Raw genomic sequence first — 23,230 nt, forward strand, 5'->3', positions numbered from 1 at the left:
GAGAAGGCAGAGAGGAGAGGAGGGAGAGAGAAAGGAAAGGAAAATTCTAAATAAGTGATTTCCAGTAATTTATTTTTACCTTCTCTTTCTAAGGTTACTTAATAATTTCGGAGAGAGGGAGAGAGATTCCACTACCATTTCACTGCATGCACACAGAAATAAAGGGTTTTACATTCAATTATTCTAATGATCTAAATTGCACACAGTGAAGAACATTTCGGTCTTAATCCAGAACCTGAACGGATCTTTATACAAATCTATTTTCCACTGCATGTCCTCCTAATCTGCCACTTGTATGGTTGGAATATTTACCTCTTTTTGAATGTGGAACTTGGAAAGCAATCCCTTCTTTTCAATTTCAATAAACCTGTCATGAAGAATTGTTTCAAAGTTTCTCAAAGATTTGCTGAGAGCTAGACGATGGACTCTGGTTGGGTTACCAGGTGCCTTTTTCCAGAGGAAAAAGAATGAAAAAAAGGGGGAATTAGATAAGGTGCATGCAATGGTTATGTCATTTTTAGGGTTGTTTTTTTTTTTCCTACTGGAAGAACATTCGATTGGGAAAAAAAAAACTATAAGAAATAAAGAGCACTTAGAAAATGCATTATTAAAATAGGACTGACATGCCAGTAATAAACTGTTCGTCAGCTTCTATTCATACTCTGAAAGGTTTGGAGGTGGAATCTTCATTTGAGGATTCCCCCCCATTTTTTCTTTTTCACTCCTTTGCTTATGCACTTTCCCATCTCCTTTCTTTCTTCTTTTTTCTTTTTTCTTTTTGCCCATGGAAATCAACAAACCAGGAAGTGGGAAAATGCTCTGTGAGAAAATCCAAAACAAGACTTGGGATTCTGGTGTCTTTTTGAACGATCTTGCCTTCCTTTCAGCTTCTGAGCCGTATTTTGCAGGTGCTTTTCCAAAAGGCAACTGGACTTTCTTGGGTTTTTTTCCCCTTGAAAACATTTTGCTTCTCATTCAGAAACCTTCTTCAGAGAAGTGAAAAATTGAAGAAGCTTCTTGGATGAGAAGCAAAACATTTTCAAGGTCTAGTTGCCTTTTGGAAAAGCACCTTTGAGACAACCATGACCTTGGATGATTGAGAATCTCCATAGACATTTTGGATGGGTTTTCTGGCGTCTGAAACCCAAAGTGATGGGAGATAAATCTAACCAATGAACCAACAAAAGGAAGAGGTTGGGTTAATGGCTTCCCCATGAGCTATGTAGAATATCGAGCCAATGGGAAGACTTCCCTGATTTTTCATTCCTAATGACAGGAGGAAATCAGTTTTTCTTATTGGTCAGAGGATTAAATAACTGTTTTACTAGCCAGTGAGAAATGTGGGCAAAGCTACTTATTACTCCAGGTTCTTCACTTTTGTGTATAGCTCAGGATCTCTGCAGGTTGCTTGTCCCTCCTCTGGATATACTTTTAAAACACTGCAAGATGTTCATGGAGGCCTGATAGAAAAGAAACTACAAAATCAGCAGAAATGTAAAGTTTTTTCCTTTAAGACCAACCAAACCTCAGATAACAGACAAGATTTTGAGTTACATTCTTCTTCTGGCTGTTTTTTTTTTTAAAGAAGTAGAAGACACATAGAAGGTCTGGTGGGAAAAATGGAGCTGCTGCAGAAGCTGGAGATGTCCTACCTCTTTCCAACAAGATATAAGCATGAGCTATTCGGATCTGCTTTTTTTCTTAACTATCCAGCCTGAAGATATCGGAAGTGTTTAGTTCATCTTCAAAAGTTGGTTCACAACTTTCTTCTGAAGAGTTTTGTTAAAGCTCTTTTGCTTTTTCACTTCTTCAGGGCAATTTTCATTTGATCACTATATTGATGTTGCACTGTTGGGAGCTGTGAAGTTTATAAAGTAAAGGGGCGCCAATGCAGTTTTCACGATCGTATTTTGTTCAAATAATTCATAACACTTTCTGAACCAAGTCCAAGAAGTAAACAAAATACAGGCAGGAGGATATAATAAGGCAGAATTTTAATCAACCTTTAAAATTAAGAAACGTTAAACAATCCAGCAGGTAAAATCAGTTCCATCAATAAACTAATAAAAACTCCCCAAAACACAAAAATAAGTGAGTTTGTGCATCGTGTTAAATTTCACTTGTGAGAGTCTAGCTATTATGATTTATCAGTTATGTGTTACGGTTGGATACATTGTGCAAGCCCAGCCCCTTGTGGCTTAGCCAACAAACCTGGCTAATGGTTTGCCCAAGTAGAAATGTAGGATTTGTTCCAATAAGGGTGAATTGGAGAAGTTCTTCTAGATTGGTTTTGACAATTTGATACCCTCCTTCCAGATTGCTGCTGGACTGTCACTCTCAGGATTTACTTGTGTTGAGCTACCTTGATGAACTTTAAGCATGCTCCAAGGCCATAGGCTGCTTGTAGAGGGAGTGTCCAACAGCTGCAATTGACCTTGTATCTGGTTAATACATGGATAGAGTACCTGGGGCTTTCAGTGTGAGTCATGGCTGACTGATGACTTCTCCTGAATGAGCCGAAGACCATGAATGAAAGATTGGCTTTGGAGAGGAGAGTGGTCCTTCCTATCTCTCTGGAGAAGGAGAGATTGGGAGATCACTCATGAGTGCTCTGAGTCATAGCTTCTCTTGAGGAGACTATAAAACAGCATTAGGAGCTATCTTTGTTCTCAGCAGTATTGGAGCCTTTCCTAAAGATACAGCCAAACTGACTTTCTAATCACATGCTCCATTTAATCACTTTATGGATATTAGAGACCTTCAAAACAGTGAGTTTAATTTGATACCTGGTAAGTTTTACCTTCTTTAGAATTAAGAAATTTCAAAAAGAGACTAAAGAATCTAAAATAATATACAACCGACAAAAATCAAAAACAAAATTATTTAAGAAAGTTTTAAATGGATTTGGAAACCAGGAGGTTTTGAAATATTGATTCTTTTTGCTGTAAGATTTGAAAAACAAGTACAAGTATTGAGAAATTACTGAAATGGAACAAAACATAAAGATTGCAAATGGGTACTAGAGAAAACTAAGGGACCAGACAGAAAAGAATTACAATGGCTAAGCCAGATATAAATTTATCTTGTGTTAAAGTATTCTTTGAAAAATGGACTGAGATATTGCTAACTTGTATCTAAGAATGGATATATATTTCAATGGATAAGCTATTAAAAGCTGATGAGAAAATTAAAAAAAAACTTAACTGACATACACATTATAGAATTTGAAGGCTTGGTAGACAACAAACTTGAGATTACCAAAATGGGAATACAAAAGACAAATCAAGAAAAAGGTCTGAACGTGAACAGCTGTGAGAAGAAATCCTGGATAATGCTTCTTTGTGGGATTTACAAAGTAGGCTGATGAAAGCTTTGAAGACTCCTTTTAAACACCAAAGAGTGATGAAATATTAAATCCTGCGATGCTACAGGAATGATTTAAAAGTCAAGATTGTGCAGAGCAAAAAGAGGGAATGTAAAGTTGGTTTATTTGACCAGAGATAAAGCATTTGTTTTGATATTTCTGGTAACACCTAATGGACTTTTTGCTGAACTAGTTTGCATTAGTTTTTACTATACAGGTAGTCCTTGACTTACAACTGTTCAAAGGTACAACAGCACTGAAAGAAGTGACTTTTGAACATTTTTTCATACTTTACTGTTGCAGCATCCTCATGGTCACGTGATCAAAATCTATATGCTTGGTAACTGGCTTATATTTATGGAAATTTCCCAGGATCATGTGATCACCTTTAGCAACCTTCTGACAAGCAAGGTCAATGGGGAAGGCAGATTCCCTTAGCAACCGACTTGACAATTGCAGTGATTCACTTAACAATTGTCTCAAAAAAGGTCGTAAAGCGCAGCAAAACTCACTTAACAATTGTTCTTGCTTTGCAACATAAACTTTGGGCTCAGTTGTGATCGCAAGTTGAGGACTTCCTGTAATTATTAAAAACTTTAATTATTAACCCAAACAAAAGTAATTGGATGGAAGTTGTCTAGGGACTGTAGAATGAGCTGGGAAGTTAAATCCCTGAGAAAGTCATTTGCAAACCAGAATATTGTGTCCGTGCCCTTAACTAGGAGTTGAACTCAACTTGACAGAATCTTTCATTATGGCAGGGAGGAACCGCAGACTGGGTGGTAATGAGGCAAATATAATGGGATGAAAAATCCCCAAATATTGTGTGGTTCTCAGTTGATTGGAACATTCTTTTTTGCTTTTTATTGCAACTCTTTCTTGTCAACGACAGGTGCATTTCATGTTCTTTTTCAGCATGTGATATTAGCAAAGAGACATATCAATAATTTACTGGTGTAGTTTTGGCAATTCTATTTATAATATATGGATGATTTAGAGTCTTTGTCGGTCAACTTTACTTGTTTTTCATCGTTCTCTTCATTGGTTCTATTAATGATATATGAGACGTAAACCTCGCGAACTCACACAAAGTAGGTTGGGTCAGTCCTCAGTTAGTCGAAGTTTTTTTTTTGAAATAAAACAAACATACCAATCAATACCTTTGGTACAAAAGTACAAAATAATAAAGCAGCAGCCAGACACTATAAAAATGAAAAGGAATAATTAAGCAAGAGTTTTCCGCACGCATAATGTTTACAATATTGAAAAGGGCGCCAGCTGAAGAGCATATAAATCTGGCCCCAAACCAACCAAAAAGATGATGACTTGGAGTTTTTTGAAGCGGTAGAGATTTATTATTACAAGAGGGAAAATACAGTATAACCCAAACCCAAATCCATTTCTGAAAATCAAAAAGCTTAGCTGACCTTCAGCTCTTAAAGCTTTATTTTAGATTATTCTTCCTTTGTTTATAGAATCATATTAAAAAGAGATGTAGGCCAATAATTTGTGAAAGAACATTCAAGATCTCTGGAGTTTGAACCAGGAAGACCCTACTTGTCACAGAGGCAGGATGCTTGCTGGAAATTTCTTGGTTTAACACTAAATTGGGGCAGAGAAATATAATTTCTTGAGATACTTCATGCTTTCTTTATTTCTGCCATCTCTTGAAAAGTTGATGGACAAGCCCGAGATGATCAATAATCTTTCCTAAGCCAGTTTTCCTTTCTATAATTCTGCTCCCCCCCCCCCTTAATTCCTCTTCAAATCCAAGAGGTATATTAGATGGGTATGTGATGTCTGAACAAGTTGGATTATTCCTCATGGCAATATTTAACGTGACAGAAGAGAAGAATTCTGAAATGCACAACTGAAGAAAAATAACATGCTTATAATTCTAATCTGATTACAATATAAAGGAAATCAGTCATGAATGAAATCCCATTTTTGCCCTGGCTTGCATCCACCTACTATTTCAAGGAAATATATCCCTTAGAATTACCACTTAGAGGCCTTTGAATCTCTTGGCTTGGGAACAAATGTGTAAGTTTTTGGCACAGTAGGATACACCAAGCCCCTGTTTGGATTTAACATGCATTTCTGATGCAAAGTAAGCCACTTAATGGCTTGTTCAATAAATCATAAGTTTAAAAAAAAAATTCTGGCTTAGCATTTTGTGCAAATTCGCCCAATGAATAAACCAACCGTGCTAATCCTATCTTGCAACTTTTGATGTAAACTATCTTACAACATTTGTACTTGATTACTCTCCCGCTGAGCTATTTCATGTCTTAGGGCCCTCTGAAATGCAGTTGTGGATTTGCTTGCCTTTTTCTAAGGGTGTCTTATTCCTTGAAGGTGGGATGGGCCAGTTTTACAAAAGAAGATATGTAGGGGAGACATATGATAGCAGTGTTCCAGTATCTGAGGGGCTGCCCCAAAGAAGAGGTCAACCTAGGTCAGGGCCAGGTTGTTCACCAAAGCACCAGAGGGAAGGACGAGAGACAATGGTTGGAAACTGATCAAAGAGAGAAACAACCTGGAATTAAGGAGAAACTTCCTGACAGTGAGGACAAATCAACCAGTGGAACAGCTTGCCTCCAGAAATCATGGGTGCTCCATCACTGGAGATGTTTAAGAAGAGACTAGACATTCATCTGTCTGAGACAGTATAGATTCTCCTGCTTTATATCACTTAAATATGAGCCAGCCGTGTGCTGCAGCTGCCAAAAAAGCCAACACAGTGCTGGGCTGCATTAACAGAGGGATAGAATCAAGATCACATGAAGTATTAATACCACTTTACAATGCCTTAGTAAGGCCATACTTGGAATACTGCATCCAGTTTTGGTCACTGCGATGTAAAAAAGATGCTGAGACTCTAGAAAGAGTACAGAGAAGAGCAACAAAGATGATTAGGGGACTGGAGGCTAAAACATATAAGGAACGGTTGCTGGAATTGGGTATGTCTAGTTTAATGAAGAGAAGGACGAGGGGTGACATGATAGCAGTGTTCCAATATCTCAGGGGCTGCCACAAAGAAGAGAGAGTCAAGCTATTCTCCAAGGCACCTGAAGGCAGGACGAGAAGCAACAGATGGAAACTGATCAAGGAGAGAAGCAACTTAGAACTAAGGAGAAACTTCCTGACAGTTAGAACAATTAACCAATGGAACAACCTGCCTCCAGAAACGGTGAATGCTCCAACACTGGAAGTTTTTAAGAAGAGACTTGACAGCTATTTGTCTGAAATGGTGTAGGGTTCCTGCCTGAGCAGGGGGTTGGACTCGATGACCTCCAAGGTCCCTTCCAACTTTATTATTATTATTATGGATCATCGCACAGTCAGCCAGATGTTCTGACTGGATTTGGCATTTTGTCTACCTATCGAGTCCTTACCCAGGACCTGGGATAGACAGATGTGGATGTTTGATGGTATTACAGATATCGATTATTATTATTAATAATAATAATAATAATAATAATAATAATAATATATGATGTATATAAAAGAGCCACCTGTGCATAAAATCTCATGTTGCGGGCTCAGAAAACCAAGAGAGACTCATTGTGTTCTTCCTAGTAGATATCTTTATTGTTCCTTGCCCATAGACAGAATCTTGCTAAACTAAACCATGCTAACATCCCCATAAAGCATATACTCTGGGAAGGGAGGAGCCATCTTCACCCTCTTTCTCTCACACAAACTATCTGAACTGAGTGGTCTCTTGCTCCTCTAGAATGCAGCCCCTCCCTCCTGGAAGTCCATACTCCACAGGATCAGTGACCGACCCTCCAGTATTGGAAGACAGCTATCTAGCAACTTTTCAGTAATGTCCTTTGCAAATTTATTGCGAGGGTGAATATAGGAAGAAGCCTGAAGGCTTCATTGAATCTCTCGGAATTAAAATATACAGTACCATACAGCAAGAATAATATAATGTAATACTTATTATGAGAGAAGGGGTGGGCCAATTTGAGAAATGTTGCTGCCTAGAGCAAAGTTACAAAGGGTGTTCCTACTTCCTCACTATGTCAAGGATGGATTTTTAAAAGCTGGAATTTTTTTTTTTTTTTGGCACCCAATACAGAAAAGCACACCAGATCCCTTTGTGACAGTTAAAAATGTAATTATGATGTATTAAGGTGCTAATGATTTATTTTCATTAAATACAGTAGTAACTAACCATGTATCTTGTTTCATGACATAGAAAATCTGCTAAACCGGATAGCCAATTCACGCTGTTTTACAACTTGGGATAGGGATGGGTGGAGAGGTATTTGGGCTGAAATCCAACACATCTGAGAGGGCTTCAGATTGGGGGGGGTGTGTGCATCTTGTAAGAAGCTTGCAAGGCCAGAATCATCCTCAAAACACGCCTTCTGCATTAAGAATAAGAAGGGGGACACCCAAAGCCCATATTCCTATAAAGGCTGGATAAAATAGCATGTGATTTAAACCCTGGCCTTTATAGAGTGAATTCTTAAGTATTGCAATAATTAGTCTTCATTGTTTGCTTCTTTTATGTCTCCATCTGAATCTTGTACTCAACTCTTCTGTTGACCCCCAAGTATTGGTTGAGTTTCTAGAGAGAAAGATTTACTACTATGCGTTGGGTGAAGCTCTGATGAGATCTTGACTAAACTCTTGTTTTTTGCAACTGTTTTTTTTTTTTTTTAAAACGTCCGGTAGGCTACGTGAGACCTTTCAACATCGACGGTCACAAAATTCTGACCCTTTTATTTAGTTGCGGTCACACTGGTTACAGCCGTACCTACCCATCGAGTACCATCCATTAAATACTACTTTAAGAAACATTATCCCGACTACGTAGACACACTCTTCCGGAGTAAACGTCAAAAGTAAATTTCAGTAGACAATTAAATCTACAAACCCTGTTGTCTGAAGCAAATTGGCCAGTCTGTTTGAACAGTATAATTGATCCTTCTGAATGATTTTTGCCTTTAAGCATGTACAGATTTTTTTTTTCTAAATTTATTTAAAAGTCCGAATTGAATAAGTTCAATTTGAGGACTGGAGTCAGATGAAAATGAAATCAGATCTACTTTCCAAATTGAATCAAATTTCACTGATTTGTACACCTCTATTGTCTAGCTGTCCGCTAGTAGTACAATTAGATAAATATATAAAGCCAATCCTAGGTCAGAAGTTTCTAATTGGTCAGAATGATAGGGAATGACGTTGGAATGGCTGTTAAAGCATTAATTACTGAACGATCCGATGAATAACAATCCCTAGTTGCTGAACCATTATTGCTAGTGTGATTATTTTGTACCCAATTATTCATCGGTGGCTGCATTTTCTTTTCATCTTTTCAGCTTTAAGTAAACTAAGGATCCCAAATTTATACCCAGCCAGCCAAGTGGAAATCGTCCAATCCAATGTGGTCTTTGACATAAGCAGCCTCATGCTGTATGGAACTCAAGCCGTTCCTGTCCGACTCAAAATTCTCCTAGATCGTCTTTTCAGTGTCTTGAAGCAAGAAGAGGTCGTACACATCCTCCATGCTCTGGACTGGACACTTCAGGACTACATACGGGGTTACGTTCTACAGGTAAGCATCAAATTCATGGTTCTTCTTAACAGACAAAAGCTGATAGGATGGGAGTCAGCATGGAGTCAACTGGAAACTAAAATATCAGAACATGTAGGAAACGTATCACCGTAGAGTTCTCGAATAACAGGGATGGAACTACATCTTACACCCATCGAAACACAAATGTTATTATAGTGTGGAGATATACAAAGCACCCTAAAAAAAGTGGGAATGCAAGACCTTTATCTAGAGTTATGCAAATTAAAATATACAGAGGATTGACCAATAGGATTGGTGCAAGGAGTTAATGTAGCTAGAGATGATGTGCATTTGCGGTGCAACGTTTCCAATTTACGACTTTTCTGTTGAAAACCAGTGTTTACTTCTAATTTTGGGCAAAAACACCCCAATGGGCTCGCTTAACGACTGCCACAAAAAAGGTTGTGTAATTGGATCGGTCACATGGGTGACTGCTTTATGACCATCTTGACTTACAACTTATAAGTTGAGGATTGCTTGTATTGGTGATTGCAAAGTTTTAGCACTTTTGTTTGCTGAATTGCTGCAGAGTCTATGAATATTCTGATTGGCATCAGAGCCGCGGTAGTGAAGGATGGCCGAGGCTTGTTACCAAATGTCTGCTCATTGCATAATTATTGACCCAAGTGACATCCTTTTAGATTTCACCCTGCCTCAGAAGCCCACTCAACGCAATCCCCATTGCCCACCTCTCTGCTCGTTTTACTTCCTTCCTTTAATGTAAAGTATGATTTACATTATGCCCCAAATAAATATTTAATGCCACTTAATAATCTTGCTTTTTAGTGTTAAGATTTAAAAAAAAAACGGGCTCAATTACCTTGAACCTCTTGTGCATGAAAAATTGATGACGATACGTTCCGTCTTAGAAACCTCTCGCATGCCCGGTGAAATTTCTCAGTAGGCCATCAAATACATGTTCTGTAATCAAATATTTATTGTAGTTATTGGGGGAAAGTTTGGTAGGGTTGGAGTTTTGAAAGAATTACACCAACGCTCTGGTGTAATTACAGCTGTGCTCTGTGAACTGGAGAAGAATCGATTTGGGTTCATTTGTGCTCTGATCTTGGCGCAGAATATGATTAAACTTGCAGAGAAAGAGAATATTCAACTTAGAAGTGAAGCTAAATCTTCTTTTGATCGCTCCACTCCCTTAGTCTTGTACTTGGGTTTTGTTCCATCACAAGTATCCTAACATTATTGGGAGGATCACAAAACACTCTTCAATCATCTGTTAGGATAACTGTAGAAAGAATCCAGGTCAAAGTGATTGAAAAACTGAGAACAACGTGCTGCAAAGGTGCCGGCAATTACCTGTCTACAGGTATATCGGTTATGTGTCAGCAACTAGCCGAGGCCAAACTGGCTCCTCAGATAACTGGCTCCTTTTTTTTTATAAAGTTTTTTATTAATAAAACAATTAAAACAAAAAAGGACATGACATGACGTTCCAGTATATATAATCCTAACAATTCGTTCCTTATCATACTTAAAGTTCTATATATACATCTCTCTCTATATATATATATATTCCCCTATATAATACAATATTATACAATCTCGAGCTTGTTTCTCTATATATTAACATATAATTTTATATACCACAAACTTAAACTTTAACTCAAAACCCGAACAGTTCTTCTTGACTCATACCAGCAGTAAAATTTGTCCCAGATTCCAAAATAGTCCGTTTCTGTCTTGTCCTTTAGTTCCATAGTTACCCTGTCCATGTCCGCACACAATAAAATTTTATGTAGAATCTCTTCTTCAGTAGGGATTTCTTTGTTTCTCCAATTTTGTGCATAGGTCAGTCTGGCGGCCGTGAAAATGTGTAGCATTAGGTAAAGTGCCCCTTTATCATATTTTTGTATGGTAATACCTAGTAGGAAGAGTTCTGGTTTTAGCTCTACCTCTGTTGTTAACTGGCTCCTTTTTTGACCTGGTCTGATTGGTAGCCTTTAGTTCCTTTTTCTTCTGGATTTCTTGAAACAGCTCGGTGAAACAAATCCAGGGCTTTTTTTTCTCATAGAATGCCCAGAACGGAGTTCCGGCACCTTTTTTGGATGGAACCTTGTAGGGTAGGCAAGGCGGGTTGTATGACGTGTGTGAGTTCCGGCACCTTTTTATTTTTTAGAAAAAAAACACTGAACAAATCTATATACAAATGAAGGCTTCCAAAGCAGTTTGCAACTTGATTTTTGAAAGCCGTGACTGACAAGGAAGAGGAAGCAGAAAAAGAGGAGCAAAATGTAATTTCCAATATACTTGGGGGCCACATTTTAAAGTTTTCAGAGCCGTGGTGGCACAGTGGTTAGTCACCAGCTCAAGGTTGACTCAGCCTTCTATCCTTCCGAGGTCGGTAAAATGAGGACCCAGATTGTTGGGGGAATATGCTGACTCTGTAAACTGCTTAGAGAGGGCTGTAAAACAGTGGGAAGCGGTATATAAGTCTAAGTGCTATTGCTATTTAGATAAGATAAGAGAAGATAACCTTTATTGTCATTTTTATACTGTGGGCACAATGGCACACATAAAAAATGAAATTTAGTTGCCCTCTCTCAAAGCGAAACACATACATGACACACATCTAAACATACTATGAACAACATATGCATAGACCCACACCCCTACATATATGTAGCAAATAAATATTAAATATTGTCCATCTTGAATATATAACGGAAGGAGGAAGCTTGAGAGTTTAAGTCTATTTAAGTTTCCCATTGAAAGAACAGAGGTGGTTTCCCAATTCTTCTTTCTCATGATCTCCCCAGTTGTCTTCACTTCTCTTTCTGATCTACTCTGACAATCAGGTACGTCGGGCAGTAAGTAGACCAGATAAATGAAGAAGAGCAGACAGCTTGAGTATAAGAGCCACGTCTAGTTTCTTTCCTATTTTACAGGGCAATTGAGAGTGCTCTTTTTGTTAGAAACTAAACAGAACATCTCTCCCTTCGGTCACCCTGGAGAAGTCAACCCAATTCAATTAACCAATCTTCTTTTGAGGCTGCTAGTATGTTGCCCTTTCAAGTGTATTGTTACTGTTGTTTGTTGTCTTTTTGAAGGATGCTTCGGGAAAGGTCCTGGATCACTGGAGTATCATGAGCAGCGAAGAGGAGCTGGCCACCTTGCAGCAATTTCTGCGTTTTGGGGAAACCAAATCCATTGTGGAGCTGATGGCCGTTCATGAGAAAGAAGGGCAATCCATTACCGTCCCCACCACCACAGCCAGTATGGATATCAGAGCCTTTATCGAAAGCTGCAATCAGAGAAACTCGAACCTCTCTGCTTCTTTAGACAAAATGCACCCCATCCACATCCATCACTTTGAAAATGTGGTCAACAACATGGCGTTTATGCTGCCCTTTCAGTTTTATAGCCCCGTTCCTCCACCTCTGATTGGTTCGCTCCCAGAGAGGCTCCTGATGGAGTCCTCTCAAGACCACAGCCCGGATTTAAAACCAGACCACTATGTGCCATTTGCTGAAAACAGTTTCTTAACTTCCAATCCGTCGTTTCAACCAGAAAAGGAGGAGACCGCCAGCCCGGATCTCACTTTCAAACCAAAAGAGGACGTGTCACCAAGTAATGTGAAAACTCAAACCGTGTCCTCAAAGCTAGAAACAAGCCAGATATCTCCCGAAAGTAAGATGAAGTCAGTTGACAAAAATGGAGCTGGAACAAGGAAAGGACGTGTTTTCTGTACAGCGTGCGAGAAGACCTTTTATGATAAGGGCACTCTGAAGATCCACTACAATGCGGTCCATCTGAAAATCAAACACAAATGCACTATTGACGGCTGCAACATGGTGTTCAGCTCGCTGAGGAGCCGTAACCGTCACAGTGCCAATCCCAACCCAAGACTTCACATGCCCATGAACCGAAACAACCGAGATAAAGATCTCCGAAACGGGTTGTCCATCCGAGGTCTGGAGGAGAACAAAAGGACCGATTTTACCCTTCTACCTCCTGACCACAGATCAGTTCCTATCTATGGGAGTTCTGGTACCGATTCCAAAGTCCAACCAGGTTTTCACCATAGCGGACACAATGGTGTCCTTTTCCCCAATTTGAAGACAGTGCAACCGGTCCTTCCTTTCTACCGCAGCCCGGTCACCCCAGCTGAAATTGCACACACACCAGGTACGCTTCCTTCTCTACCTCTGGTTTCCTCATCAGTACCTGAACCACAGGGGTCCAGTGAGTTGCCCTTTGATCCGTTGCCTAAGAAAAAATCCCGTAAGTCTAGCATGCCCATCAAGATAGAGAAAGAAGCCGTTGACACCACTAGCCCAACTCATGAAGTGGCCAGTTCAGAAGATGATGGGACGCCAAAGGCGGTAAGTGAAGGGCCTGTGGAGATGGGGGTGTCTAGGATAGAAAAAAATACGAACCATCTCATGGAGAAACATGGAGAGACGTTGGGGACATCCATTCCCAAGGCTGCAGGGCTCAAAACTTTGCAGGCTATCAAGACAAATAACCAATGCACTGAAACGGACAAACTGCATAAGCCAGATCAAGACAAATCGCTAAGAATGGCCTCTTGTGAAAATGCACACAAAGCACCCAACCAACACCATGATGTGACCAAAGCAGCAACTGAGCCCTACAGCTACCTTAGAGAAGAACCATTGAATTACAGGATCCCAATGAACAACTGGCCTGAACTGCATTACCACTTGTTGAGTGGAAGCAGTTTCGGTGCGCTATCCAACCGGAGTATGGCTGTTCCTGGCTTTGAAGCGTGTAACAATACGGATCACGGCCATCCCCAGGCCCTAGGGCTCTCGCAGGAAGACGCCGGCTTCCATTGCGACATCTGCCTGAAGACCTTTAAAAACCCTTACAGTGTAAAAATGCATTTTAAAAATGTGCATCTAAAAGAAATGCACACTTGCGTTGTGGAGGGTTGCAATGCTGCTTTTCCCTCGCGTAGGAGCCGAGACAGGTAAGGATGTGTTGGGCGAAAATAGCTGTGTGTGTTTAAAGTAAACTGGTTTACACAAGAGAGTTTCTTTTATGTTTTGGGGGGAATGCAACAATCTGCCATGCCTGCTTTACTGGCCTATTACACCCATTTGTCAGAATGGTACTAAAATGAAAATCCATTGAAGCAAACTCCGCTTTTCAGAAGTCAAAAAGGTGGTCGTATTGTTGCTATAGACCAGGGGTAGGCAACCTTGGCTCTTTTATGACTCGTGGACTTCAACTCCCAGAATTCCTGAGCCAGCCACGCTGAGGGGAAGGGAGAGGTTTCCAAGCTGAGGCATGCTGGCTCAGGAATTCTGGGAGTTGAAGTCCACGAGTCATAAAAGAGCCAAGGTTGCCTATCCCTGCTATAGACTATGAGAATGGAAAAGAAATCCATTTTTAAGAGAGATGAAGGGGGTTAGGTACCACTTCGTATTCCATCTTATGTTGTTGTTGTGTTTTTTTAAATAATCTATTGGGAAGCAATGTTATGGGGGTTCTTTTTTCCTTGCCAGGTTTTCTCTCAATGTTATAAAGTAAGAATAAACAATAATGTCTTTCCAGAAACCACAGTGGAAGATTCCTCTGTATTTTTATTCTTTCTATTGCTGTAACCATTTCTATCATGCCATTCTAATATCCAATAACCAAAGTCTGGCCTCTTTTTATCTTGGGAGGTTTAGGAAGAATACAGATAGTCTTTGACTTACAACCATTCGTTTACTGATTGTTCAAACATTAATTTTGGTTTCAAAAGGGGATCACACAACCCTGGGACACTGCAGCCCTCATAAATACATGATTGCCAAGTGTGCAAATTTCAATCACGTGATCATGGGGATGCTACAATGGTCGTAAGTGTGAAAAACGGTCATAAGTCACTGTTTTCTGTTGTATCTTTGAACAGTCAGTAAACAAATGGTTGTAAGTCGATTACAACTACCCAATCTTTAATGCAAATTCTGTATTCCTATCCTAGTTTGTATTTTCTCTGGTTTTCTGATTCCTACAAGGCCTACCCCTGTGATGTGCTTCTAACTGGCACAGCGTTCTTGTGAACAGCTCCACACATCCCATTCTTCTCCCATTCCACTTCTTTCAAAATAGTTTAATTCTTCTTCTTATTATTATTATTTTCTAAACGGGAAGCTTCCCTGCGCCTCTTTTTTTAACTCTAGATATTCCTTTTTCTCCAGACACAGCTCCAATTTAAACCTTCACCATAAACTTTTAACGAAAGATCCTTTGGACATCGGCAAGGATCATTTCAACGCAATCGATCTCTTGAAGGACATGGCCCAAGACGTTTGCCCGGAAGCTTGCTTGAAAGGACACATGGAGCAACACACGTCGGTCATTTTCAAAGGCACAAACAGAACTGGCAGCTTGGTTTTCCCGATGAGCAAGTTCGCAGAACCCTGTCCCGAGAGCTGTGGGCATAACCCCAACGAGGGAGCGATTCTGGATTTAAGCACCACGTCTAGCATTAAGTCAGAGAGTGGGACTCACTCTTCCTGGGATTCGGATGGAGGCAATGAAGAAAGTCCAGAGGCTTTAGAGGACAGCAACGAAAGCTGTGAAAGTCTGTGTTTGATGCCCAATGAAGAGCTTTACCAAGACTGTTGTCCGGTGGAGGCCCCTACCACGAATTTCCCAACTGCACCTTCCAGCTTGCCAATAACCTGTCACCTCTGCCAAAAAAGCTACAGTAATAAAGGAACGTTCCGAGCTCATTACAAAACGGTGCACCTCCGTCAGCTGCACAAATGCAAAATCCCAGGTTGCAACACAATGTTTTCGTCCGTTCGTAGCAGGAACCGGCACAGCCAAAATCCCAATTTACACAAGAGCTTGAGCAGGTCAACCCATAGCCCCTTGTCATAGCTCAGTATTTCAGAGCAGTTGCTGTTGTGTTCTATTTATCATTTCTTCTTCTTCTTCTTCTTCTTCTTCTTCTTCTTCTTCTTCTTCTTCTTCTTCTTCTTCTTCTTCTTCTTCTTCTTCTTCTTCTTCTTCTTCTTCTTCTTCTTCTTCTTCTTCTTCTTCTTCTTCTTCTTCTTCTTCTTCTTCTTCTTCTTTTCTTCTTTTGTTAAACATTAGAAAGAGATGTGATTTGTTTGCTTTTTTGTACCCCGTTCCAAATCGAAGGTGCAATTCTATTCTTGTTCAGATGCACCCACCCAATGGGTTAGGTTTTTCATGCTGTAAACGTTGACGCCGATATAATAAAGAGATACAAAGCTAGCGTAGAAAATGATACCCCCAAGTCAGGTTTGTTTCCCCCCCCCTCTTCACTCTTATTATAAACTCTTGTTCTAAAACTAAGACCGGCTTCTGACACCAACGTTTTGCGTTTGACACCCAAATGCCACTTTCAGCACCTGTCCTGTCTTTGTTTTAATGTGTAGCTTCTCCTTCCAGCTGACTTGTCAGTATTAAATTAATGTGATTTTCCCATAATTTATTATTTTATGCCTGGGAACAGACAGGTGGCAGATTTAAAAAAAAACTGTAGCATTTGATTCTGGATTTCTTGGTGGCAGGGGAAATTCTATTTGAAGACCCATTGTTGGGTTCTGTTCTGCACCGTGGCTTGTCTACTTTTCTTGCCACATTCTTGTCTATGTGAAGAACAGAGTCGGCTTCAAGATGGACCTATGAACTGCCAGATACTAAAGCCACTCAGCAGTTCTTGGGTGTCTCTTGAAACTTACTTCCAAGCAACCCTTTTTTTTTTTTTTTTGCAAGGAAACAAACCCTGGAAACAATTCAAGTTCTATTTTTTTTTAAAAAAAATTGGAAAGACTCTCCATTAACTTTTGAGCGCATCGGCATGAATTATATACAGGACCAGCAAAACCTGAGATGCATTCAAAGATTTTGAACCACATGTAGGACATTTTGAAATGCAATGTATAATTTTACTGCACTTTTTTTTTTATTGCTACACTGAGAAAAATTAAATCCTGGGGAAAAAATGTATTCGATGTTTTCCAGAATTTGGCAGGAAGCGATGTGAAATTAAAGCGGGAAGATCTATGAATATGAATGGATATCTGTCTATTGTGTTGATGTACAATAGTGGACTGGGCAGAAGATCAATATTTCATTACACATTCAATTAGAATCATCCACTGACTTTGATGATGTTCTGTTTTGTATTACCACATTATTTAGTATAAATGAATAATATTCCACATCCTGGTCATTATGCATATCAGTATGGTTGTTACGTCTTATGCACACTTAATGACATTGGTCTTACATTTTATTTAAAGAACGCTTTTGTTCTATTTAATTTTCAGTCAGGCGATAGGATTACTACTGTGGTTGTGTATGGCAGGTGTAAACGTGAAATAACTATGAACAGGGAAAGGAATTCAAAGGTGTGTTGTTTTTTTATCACTAAGCCTCTGAGTGATACATATTTATATCATAGGTTGATCCATTGTATTCAGCAAGCATGATGCCAAATGCACATTAGGGTACATACGATACCAAAATGATTTCAAATTCTTTTTTGGTTTGTTTGTTTCTTTGACATGGGATCTCTCTCCTCCCCAGAGTTTTGCAGCTTGCTACATTCAAAAATCTGTTATTTGTTGTTGTTGCTGTTGTGTAATGTCTGACTAATATTAAAATAAACAAAAATAGTTTTTACATTGCAGATAAGATAAACAGGGCAAGTTATCTATCTTGGATACTGACATATCCCAGCGATTAATTTATTCTAAGCCACAGAGTGTGTTCTGTCCCATAAACCCAGTTGCATTATTGTTGCTCTGGGGTGTAAAGGTTGCAGACCCAGTTTATTGTTGCTAGAGTCCAAGCTTCTTCTTTTTTAATGGCTAAGTTAGATTGGGTGGCAGCTCCAGAGTCATAAGGGAGAGGACCGTTTATATCACCAATTTCCAAAGAAACCATCAATTATAAACGGACTCCTTCAAACCAAATTGGATTTGTGCACTGATTTCAAAATGGGATTTTGAAGACTGGATAAGAGAGAACAATGGTTTAGAGCAGGGTTGTCCAACCTTGGTGACTTTAAGACTTGTGCACTTCAACTCCCAGAATTCCATAGGTCTTAAAAGTTTTCATGGTTGAACATCTCTAGTTTTTCATGTGGACCCAATATACTTAAATCCGGAGACTGTTTTGCGTGCTTTGGATGGAAATTCATCCAAAACTTGAAGATTATAATGTTGCAGCAGCATTGATATTTATATAAAGGTTGAATAGAATGAGTTGTAAACCAACCCATGAATAAGCCAGGTTAGCAGAGGACAAGGAAGAAGACTTGTGACTTGCAACAAGATTAATAAAGTTGGCAAGTCTCTAAAAAATTTAAAATCTAAATCTAAAAAAAGAAGCAGACTGTGGATTCTTTCGTATTTTAGACCTTCCGTCCTGCAAGAGAACAAAAAGGAAGTCTCAGGAATTGCTCAGGAAAGCTCAAGTGGTATGAATCCTGTTCATAAACCTTGACAGCATTCCCAGAAAGTGGCCTGAAGATGTAGTAAGCCAGTTTGAATAGAATGAGTAATGGCCAAGTTGATGCCATTCCTACGTTTAACTATGCCAAGTATGCCCAGATGTTTTATCAGTGCTCACAGACTAAATAAAGCATTCCCAGATAAACTGCTGAGCTGTAAATAGGGCTTAGCTGTGCCATGCACCAAGCATACCTAAATAATAATAATAATAATAATCTCAGGGGAAAAAGGCTCATTGTCAAGATGAAGATGACCCACAAAAAACAATTTGGCAATTCTCAATCTGTGAAAAGGGGAATTGGGGTGAATCTTTGGTGGGGAGAACTGTTGCTTTAGCACAGGGATCTTCAAACTTGGCCTTTTTATGACTTGTGGACTTCAACTCCCAGAATTCCTCAGCCAGAATTCTGGGAGTTGAAGTCCACAAGTCATAAAAGGGCCAAGTTTGAAGACCCCTGCTTTAGCAGATACTCGACCTACAGTCTTAGAGGTTAGTGAACAGATCCAAGGGAACAGTGTAAGTTGAGTGTAACTACATACTCAAGCGTAGTTTTGAGTTTGTCTGTAGCACTGAAGAGAAGTTGGACAGATTCCAACCTGCATTGTTCTCCTAAGCTGATGGATGGACAAATAAAGGAATCACCCAGAGGAAAAAGATAGGAACAGAATAAATCTGAATAATTAAACATTTTGTTTTGTCTTATCGTCTACAAACGTAGGTGTTTCATTTCAAAGCTGGATTCCTTTTTTCTGGGAATGAGTTTTGGTTGAAAGACAGTTAGGACAATCTAACCCCCCATGTTGATTCATGATTAAAACTAAAACTTTCTCCTTTATTCCAGCCTTACTGAATCGCATACTCTAAAGAGTATTGGGGCCTCAGCTCCCATGTTGCAACTTCTAAAGGCCATATTGCACTGCCATGTGCACCACCCAACTGAGGTCAGGGTAGCTAGACATAGAATTCAAGCCCACCACATCTTTTTCCATGGATTTCAACTCTCCTTTTTAATTCGCCCAGTTGTTGATGTTCTTGTAAATGTGCTTACTTCATTTTTAAGATTGTTTTTTTAATGCAATGAAAGAAATGGGTGTTGTAAGTGAAAGTTGTATTGCTCCCGTCTTCTGAATCCTCACTATTCTGCCAAAGTAATGCTGTTTTGTATTTCTCCAGAATTTTTATGTGTTAATAAAAATGTATAACACTGTCTCTCGGTTGATCCTAGCCAGATTCAAGCCACACTGCAAATGGAAGTGAGGGACATGGATGAATATTGTTCAGAGTGGTCCACGTGTTGGGAGTTATCATCAAGAAGGTCTCTCTGCTAGGTGGCCTCTGCATCTTGGTTAGTGAGAGAAAGAACAGAATGGCTTATAGGGTTGCCAGGTGTCCACTATTTGAGTGGACAGTCCACTTTTTTCACATTATGTTCACTATTTTTTTTCACAAAATAGTGGACATTTTTTTATTCAAAAGCTTTATGATGAAATGGTACGTAATCTAAAGCTGTACAGTCTACTTTTTTTACTACTTAACCCCCACTTGTCCGCTATTTTTTGGAAGCAGACCTGGCAACCCTAATGGCTTATCAAATTAGAGCAGGAGTTTCCAAACTTGGCAACTTGTGGACCTCAACTCCCAGAATTCTGATAACTGCTGCTGAGGAATTCTGGGATTTGAAGTCCACAAGTTGGCCTCGTTTGGAGACCCCCTGATCTAGAGAGCCAAGTAAGATGGAATAGAAAGAGGCAATCCTTTGCTTTAAAGCTGGTAAGATATTTAGAGGTTTAAGTAGCATTTAGATTGGTTTTGGGGTTCAACGAACAAGCAGGAACTCTATTCTGAGGCAGGGGTCTTCAATCTTGGCCCTTTTAGGACTTGTGGACTTCAACAAGGAAGTTCTTCTGCATGACATTTAATTCAATCCCTAACTTTGTACGTAGAAAAATAAAATACAATTTCTGCCTGCTATAAGGCTGCCAACTCTGCTTTGGAATGTAAAGAATTTAAGCAACCCTGTCTTTACTGTGCAGTACCTCCTCCTCTACCATTTTTCATACCCCCCTCTTACTTTTTTTTTTTTGTCAACAATGTCCCAAGGAAATGAAACTGACATGGAGAAGGTGGAGGTGGGAGGCTGGAGAAGAAATGGCGTTCCTATTTAATCACGCAAGCTAATCTGAAGGATGAGCATGACTGCAGGCATAGCTTTACAGGCCGTAACTTGAGCGAACAGTCACCGGGGCACAGGGTGAATCTGGATTGCAAACATTCCCATGTAAATTCAAACAACCAACACATGTCGCAATGAATTAGGAGTGCAGAGACTTTATTGGAGAGGCGGCGTGGAAGATCAAATGGAGAAATTCATTAAAAGGTTTCCCGGTCTGTCCTTAGATATTTTCAAGATTAAAAGTGAAAATAAGAAAGGAAAAAAAGGAGGGATGATACATTTTAAAAGAAAATTGCTGTGTTGGCACGTTGGAAATCCAGAGACCATAGCACAGTGGTAAAGATGTTGAGTCAAGACTGGGGGAGACTTTGAGCCAGTTTCTCTCTGTGTGTCCTAGCTACCTCACACAGTTGTTGCAAAAATTGGAAGAAGGGAGTACAATCAACCGTAATACAGTTGCAGAAACTGGGAATGTCAAAAAAAATGTTCTTTGCAACAATAGGAAGGTTAGCCATACTCCAGGACAGAACAATGGATCCTATATCTACTCCAACACATACCATGATTTAGAACATAGAATAATAGGGTGGGAAGGGACCTTGGAGATCTTCTAGTCCAACCCCTCTCCAGGGCAGGGGGTGCCTATACCAGGGGTAGGTAACCTTGGCGTAGACTGCTCAGGAATTCTGGGAGTTGAAGTCCATGAGTCATAAAAGAGCCAAGGTTGCCTACCCCTGGCCTATACCATTCCAGACTTTCTTTGGGTTTGTTGGGATGGATACACAATGATCATAGAAAGAATAACAGAATTATCCTCATTTGCATCTCACTTTATTAAGCGTGAGCTTAATGAAGAATTTTATTCTAATCTGCATCCTTTCTGGGTGTTAATGCCCAAAATGCTCAAAGAAAATCTTATTTGGGTAGCCCAGGTCTGAGCAGGGAAGCCCTACATATCCCTGAGCATTTCTTCCATGGTCCTGAAGCTCTTGTCTTACATGTGTCCAGCTACTTCCAAACCCCACGCCTGCTTGTTTTACAATTCCTTCCCATGTGGCAGGTTGCTTCTGATCCTAGAAACACAGAAAGCAGTTTTTTTTCCCCTTCTCCAGACAAAAGTAAATCTCCTTTGTTTGGTACCCACAAGGAGTTCATTTTTGTAGCTTCCTTTTTTCCCCCAGCAAAGAGAAGGAAAAAAAATCTAAAGCAGTTGTCAGCTTTCTCAGCCATTGTATACTGGTAAATACAACAGTTGGAAATAGGTTTAACCCTTTCTTTTCTTGGCCCGCTACAATCTGAACGGTTGCAGGACCTGAGTACGGCCAGTCTAGAGAGAAAAGGAGGACTGGGAGTGACATGATAGCAGTGTTCCAGTATCTGAGGGGCTGCCACGAAGAAGAGGGGGTCAACTTATTTTCCAGAGCACCAGAAGGCAAGACAAGAAGCAATGGGTGGAAACCAATCAAGGAGAGAAGCGACCTGGAATTAAGGAGAAAAGTTCCTGATGGTGGAGACAATTAACCAGTGGAACAGCTTGCCCTCAGAAGTTGTGGGTGCTTCATCACTGGAGGTTTTTAAGAAGAGACTGGACAGTCACTTGTCTCAAATGGTATAGGGCAGGGGTGTCAAATTGCCGGCCCAGGGCTGGATGCATCATCTGGAAGCCGTGCCTACCCCATTACCGCCAATGGCAAAACTGGCCCAATACGTTGCGCAACGTCACGAGTTTGACATGTCTGGTATGGGGTCTCCTGCTTGAGCAGGAGGAGTTGGACTAGAAGACCTCCAAGGCCCCTTCCAGCTCTATTCTGATTGATTGATTGATTGATTGATTGAAATATGAGGCACACTGAAATACAGGATGCTTTTGAGTCAGTTTTTGCCTCCTGATAACTACCTGGATGTGTCTCTGCAGACATCTTGACAAGATTTTAGAAGTAATTTGCTATTGCTTTCTTCCTAGGGCTGAGAGTGAGTGACTGGCCCAAAGCCATCCAGCTGGATATTATAGCTAAGGTGGGATTAGAACTGATGGCCTCCCAGTTTCTAGCCTGATGCCTTAACCATTACACCAGACTGTCTAGTTTGATCTCTGAAGTTAACAGTCCATGAGAGAATAACAGAGCAAGCTTGGTATTCTAAACTTTAAAGGGCAGGCAAATGCTATCAACATTCCTCTTCTTCCTTTCCTGTTCCCATTCTAACATTCTTTGCTCCCTCCAAACCATTTGTAAAGGACCTGGATAGCTCATCCCATTTACATTCCTTGCTGGGAAATTGCTTAAGCCAACTTCACCGCCAGTGTAAAGAATAGAAGGCAGATTTCACCTTTCCAGCTGCTCAACAGAGTGCAGTTGTTGGTCAAGAGAGACCTCTGCTGGAATCCATTCACCACTACGTGAAAAAAATAATAATATTTCTAGGTTCAATTAATGCTTAAAGAGAATTGTGAAGGGAATCCTGCATCCAGTTTTGGTCACCACATTATAAAAAAGATGTTGAGACTTTGGGGAAAAAGTGCAAAGAAGAGCAACAAAGAGGATTAGGGGACTGGAGGCTGAAACATATGAAGAACGGTTGCAGGAATTGGGTATGGCTAGTTTACAGAAAAGCAAGGACTAGGGGCAAC

The 23,230-nt window shown here is 40.0% G+C and overlaps 1 protein-coding gene across 1 annotated transcript; it reads left to right on the forward strand.

Annotated features, from left to right (window-relative positions):
- The first annotated feature begins 8,703 nt into the window (after nucleotides 1–8,703).
- BNC1 (basonuclin 1) lies at nucleotides 8,704–15,818 on the forward strand. Its single transcript, XM_015831674.1, has 3 exons — nucleotides 8,704–8,939; nucleotides 12,026–13,911; nucleotides 15,131–15,818. The coding sequence occupies exons 1-3, from the start codon at nucleotides 8,793–8,795 to the stop codon at nucleotides 15,816–15,818; spliced, it is 2,721 nt and encodes a 906-aa protein (XP_015687160.1). The 5' UTR covers nucleotides 8,704–8,792.
- Nucleotides 15,819–23,230: the final 7,412 nt, after the last annotated feature.

The sequence above is a fragment of the Protobothrops mucrosquamatus genome, unplaced genomic scaffold, assembly GCF_001527695.2.
Source record: "Protobothrops mucrosquamatus isolate PMUCROS unplaced genomic scaffold, P.Mucros_1.0 scaffold_271, whole genome shotgun sequence".
Taxonomy (NCBI): Eukaryota; Metazoa; Chordata; class Lepidosauria; order Squamata; family Viperidae; genus Protobothrops; species Protobothrops mucrosquamatus.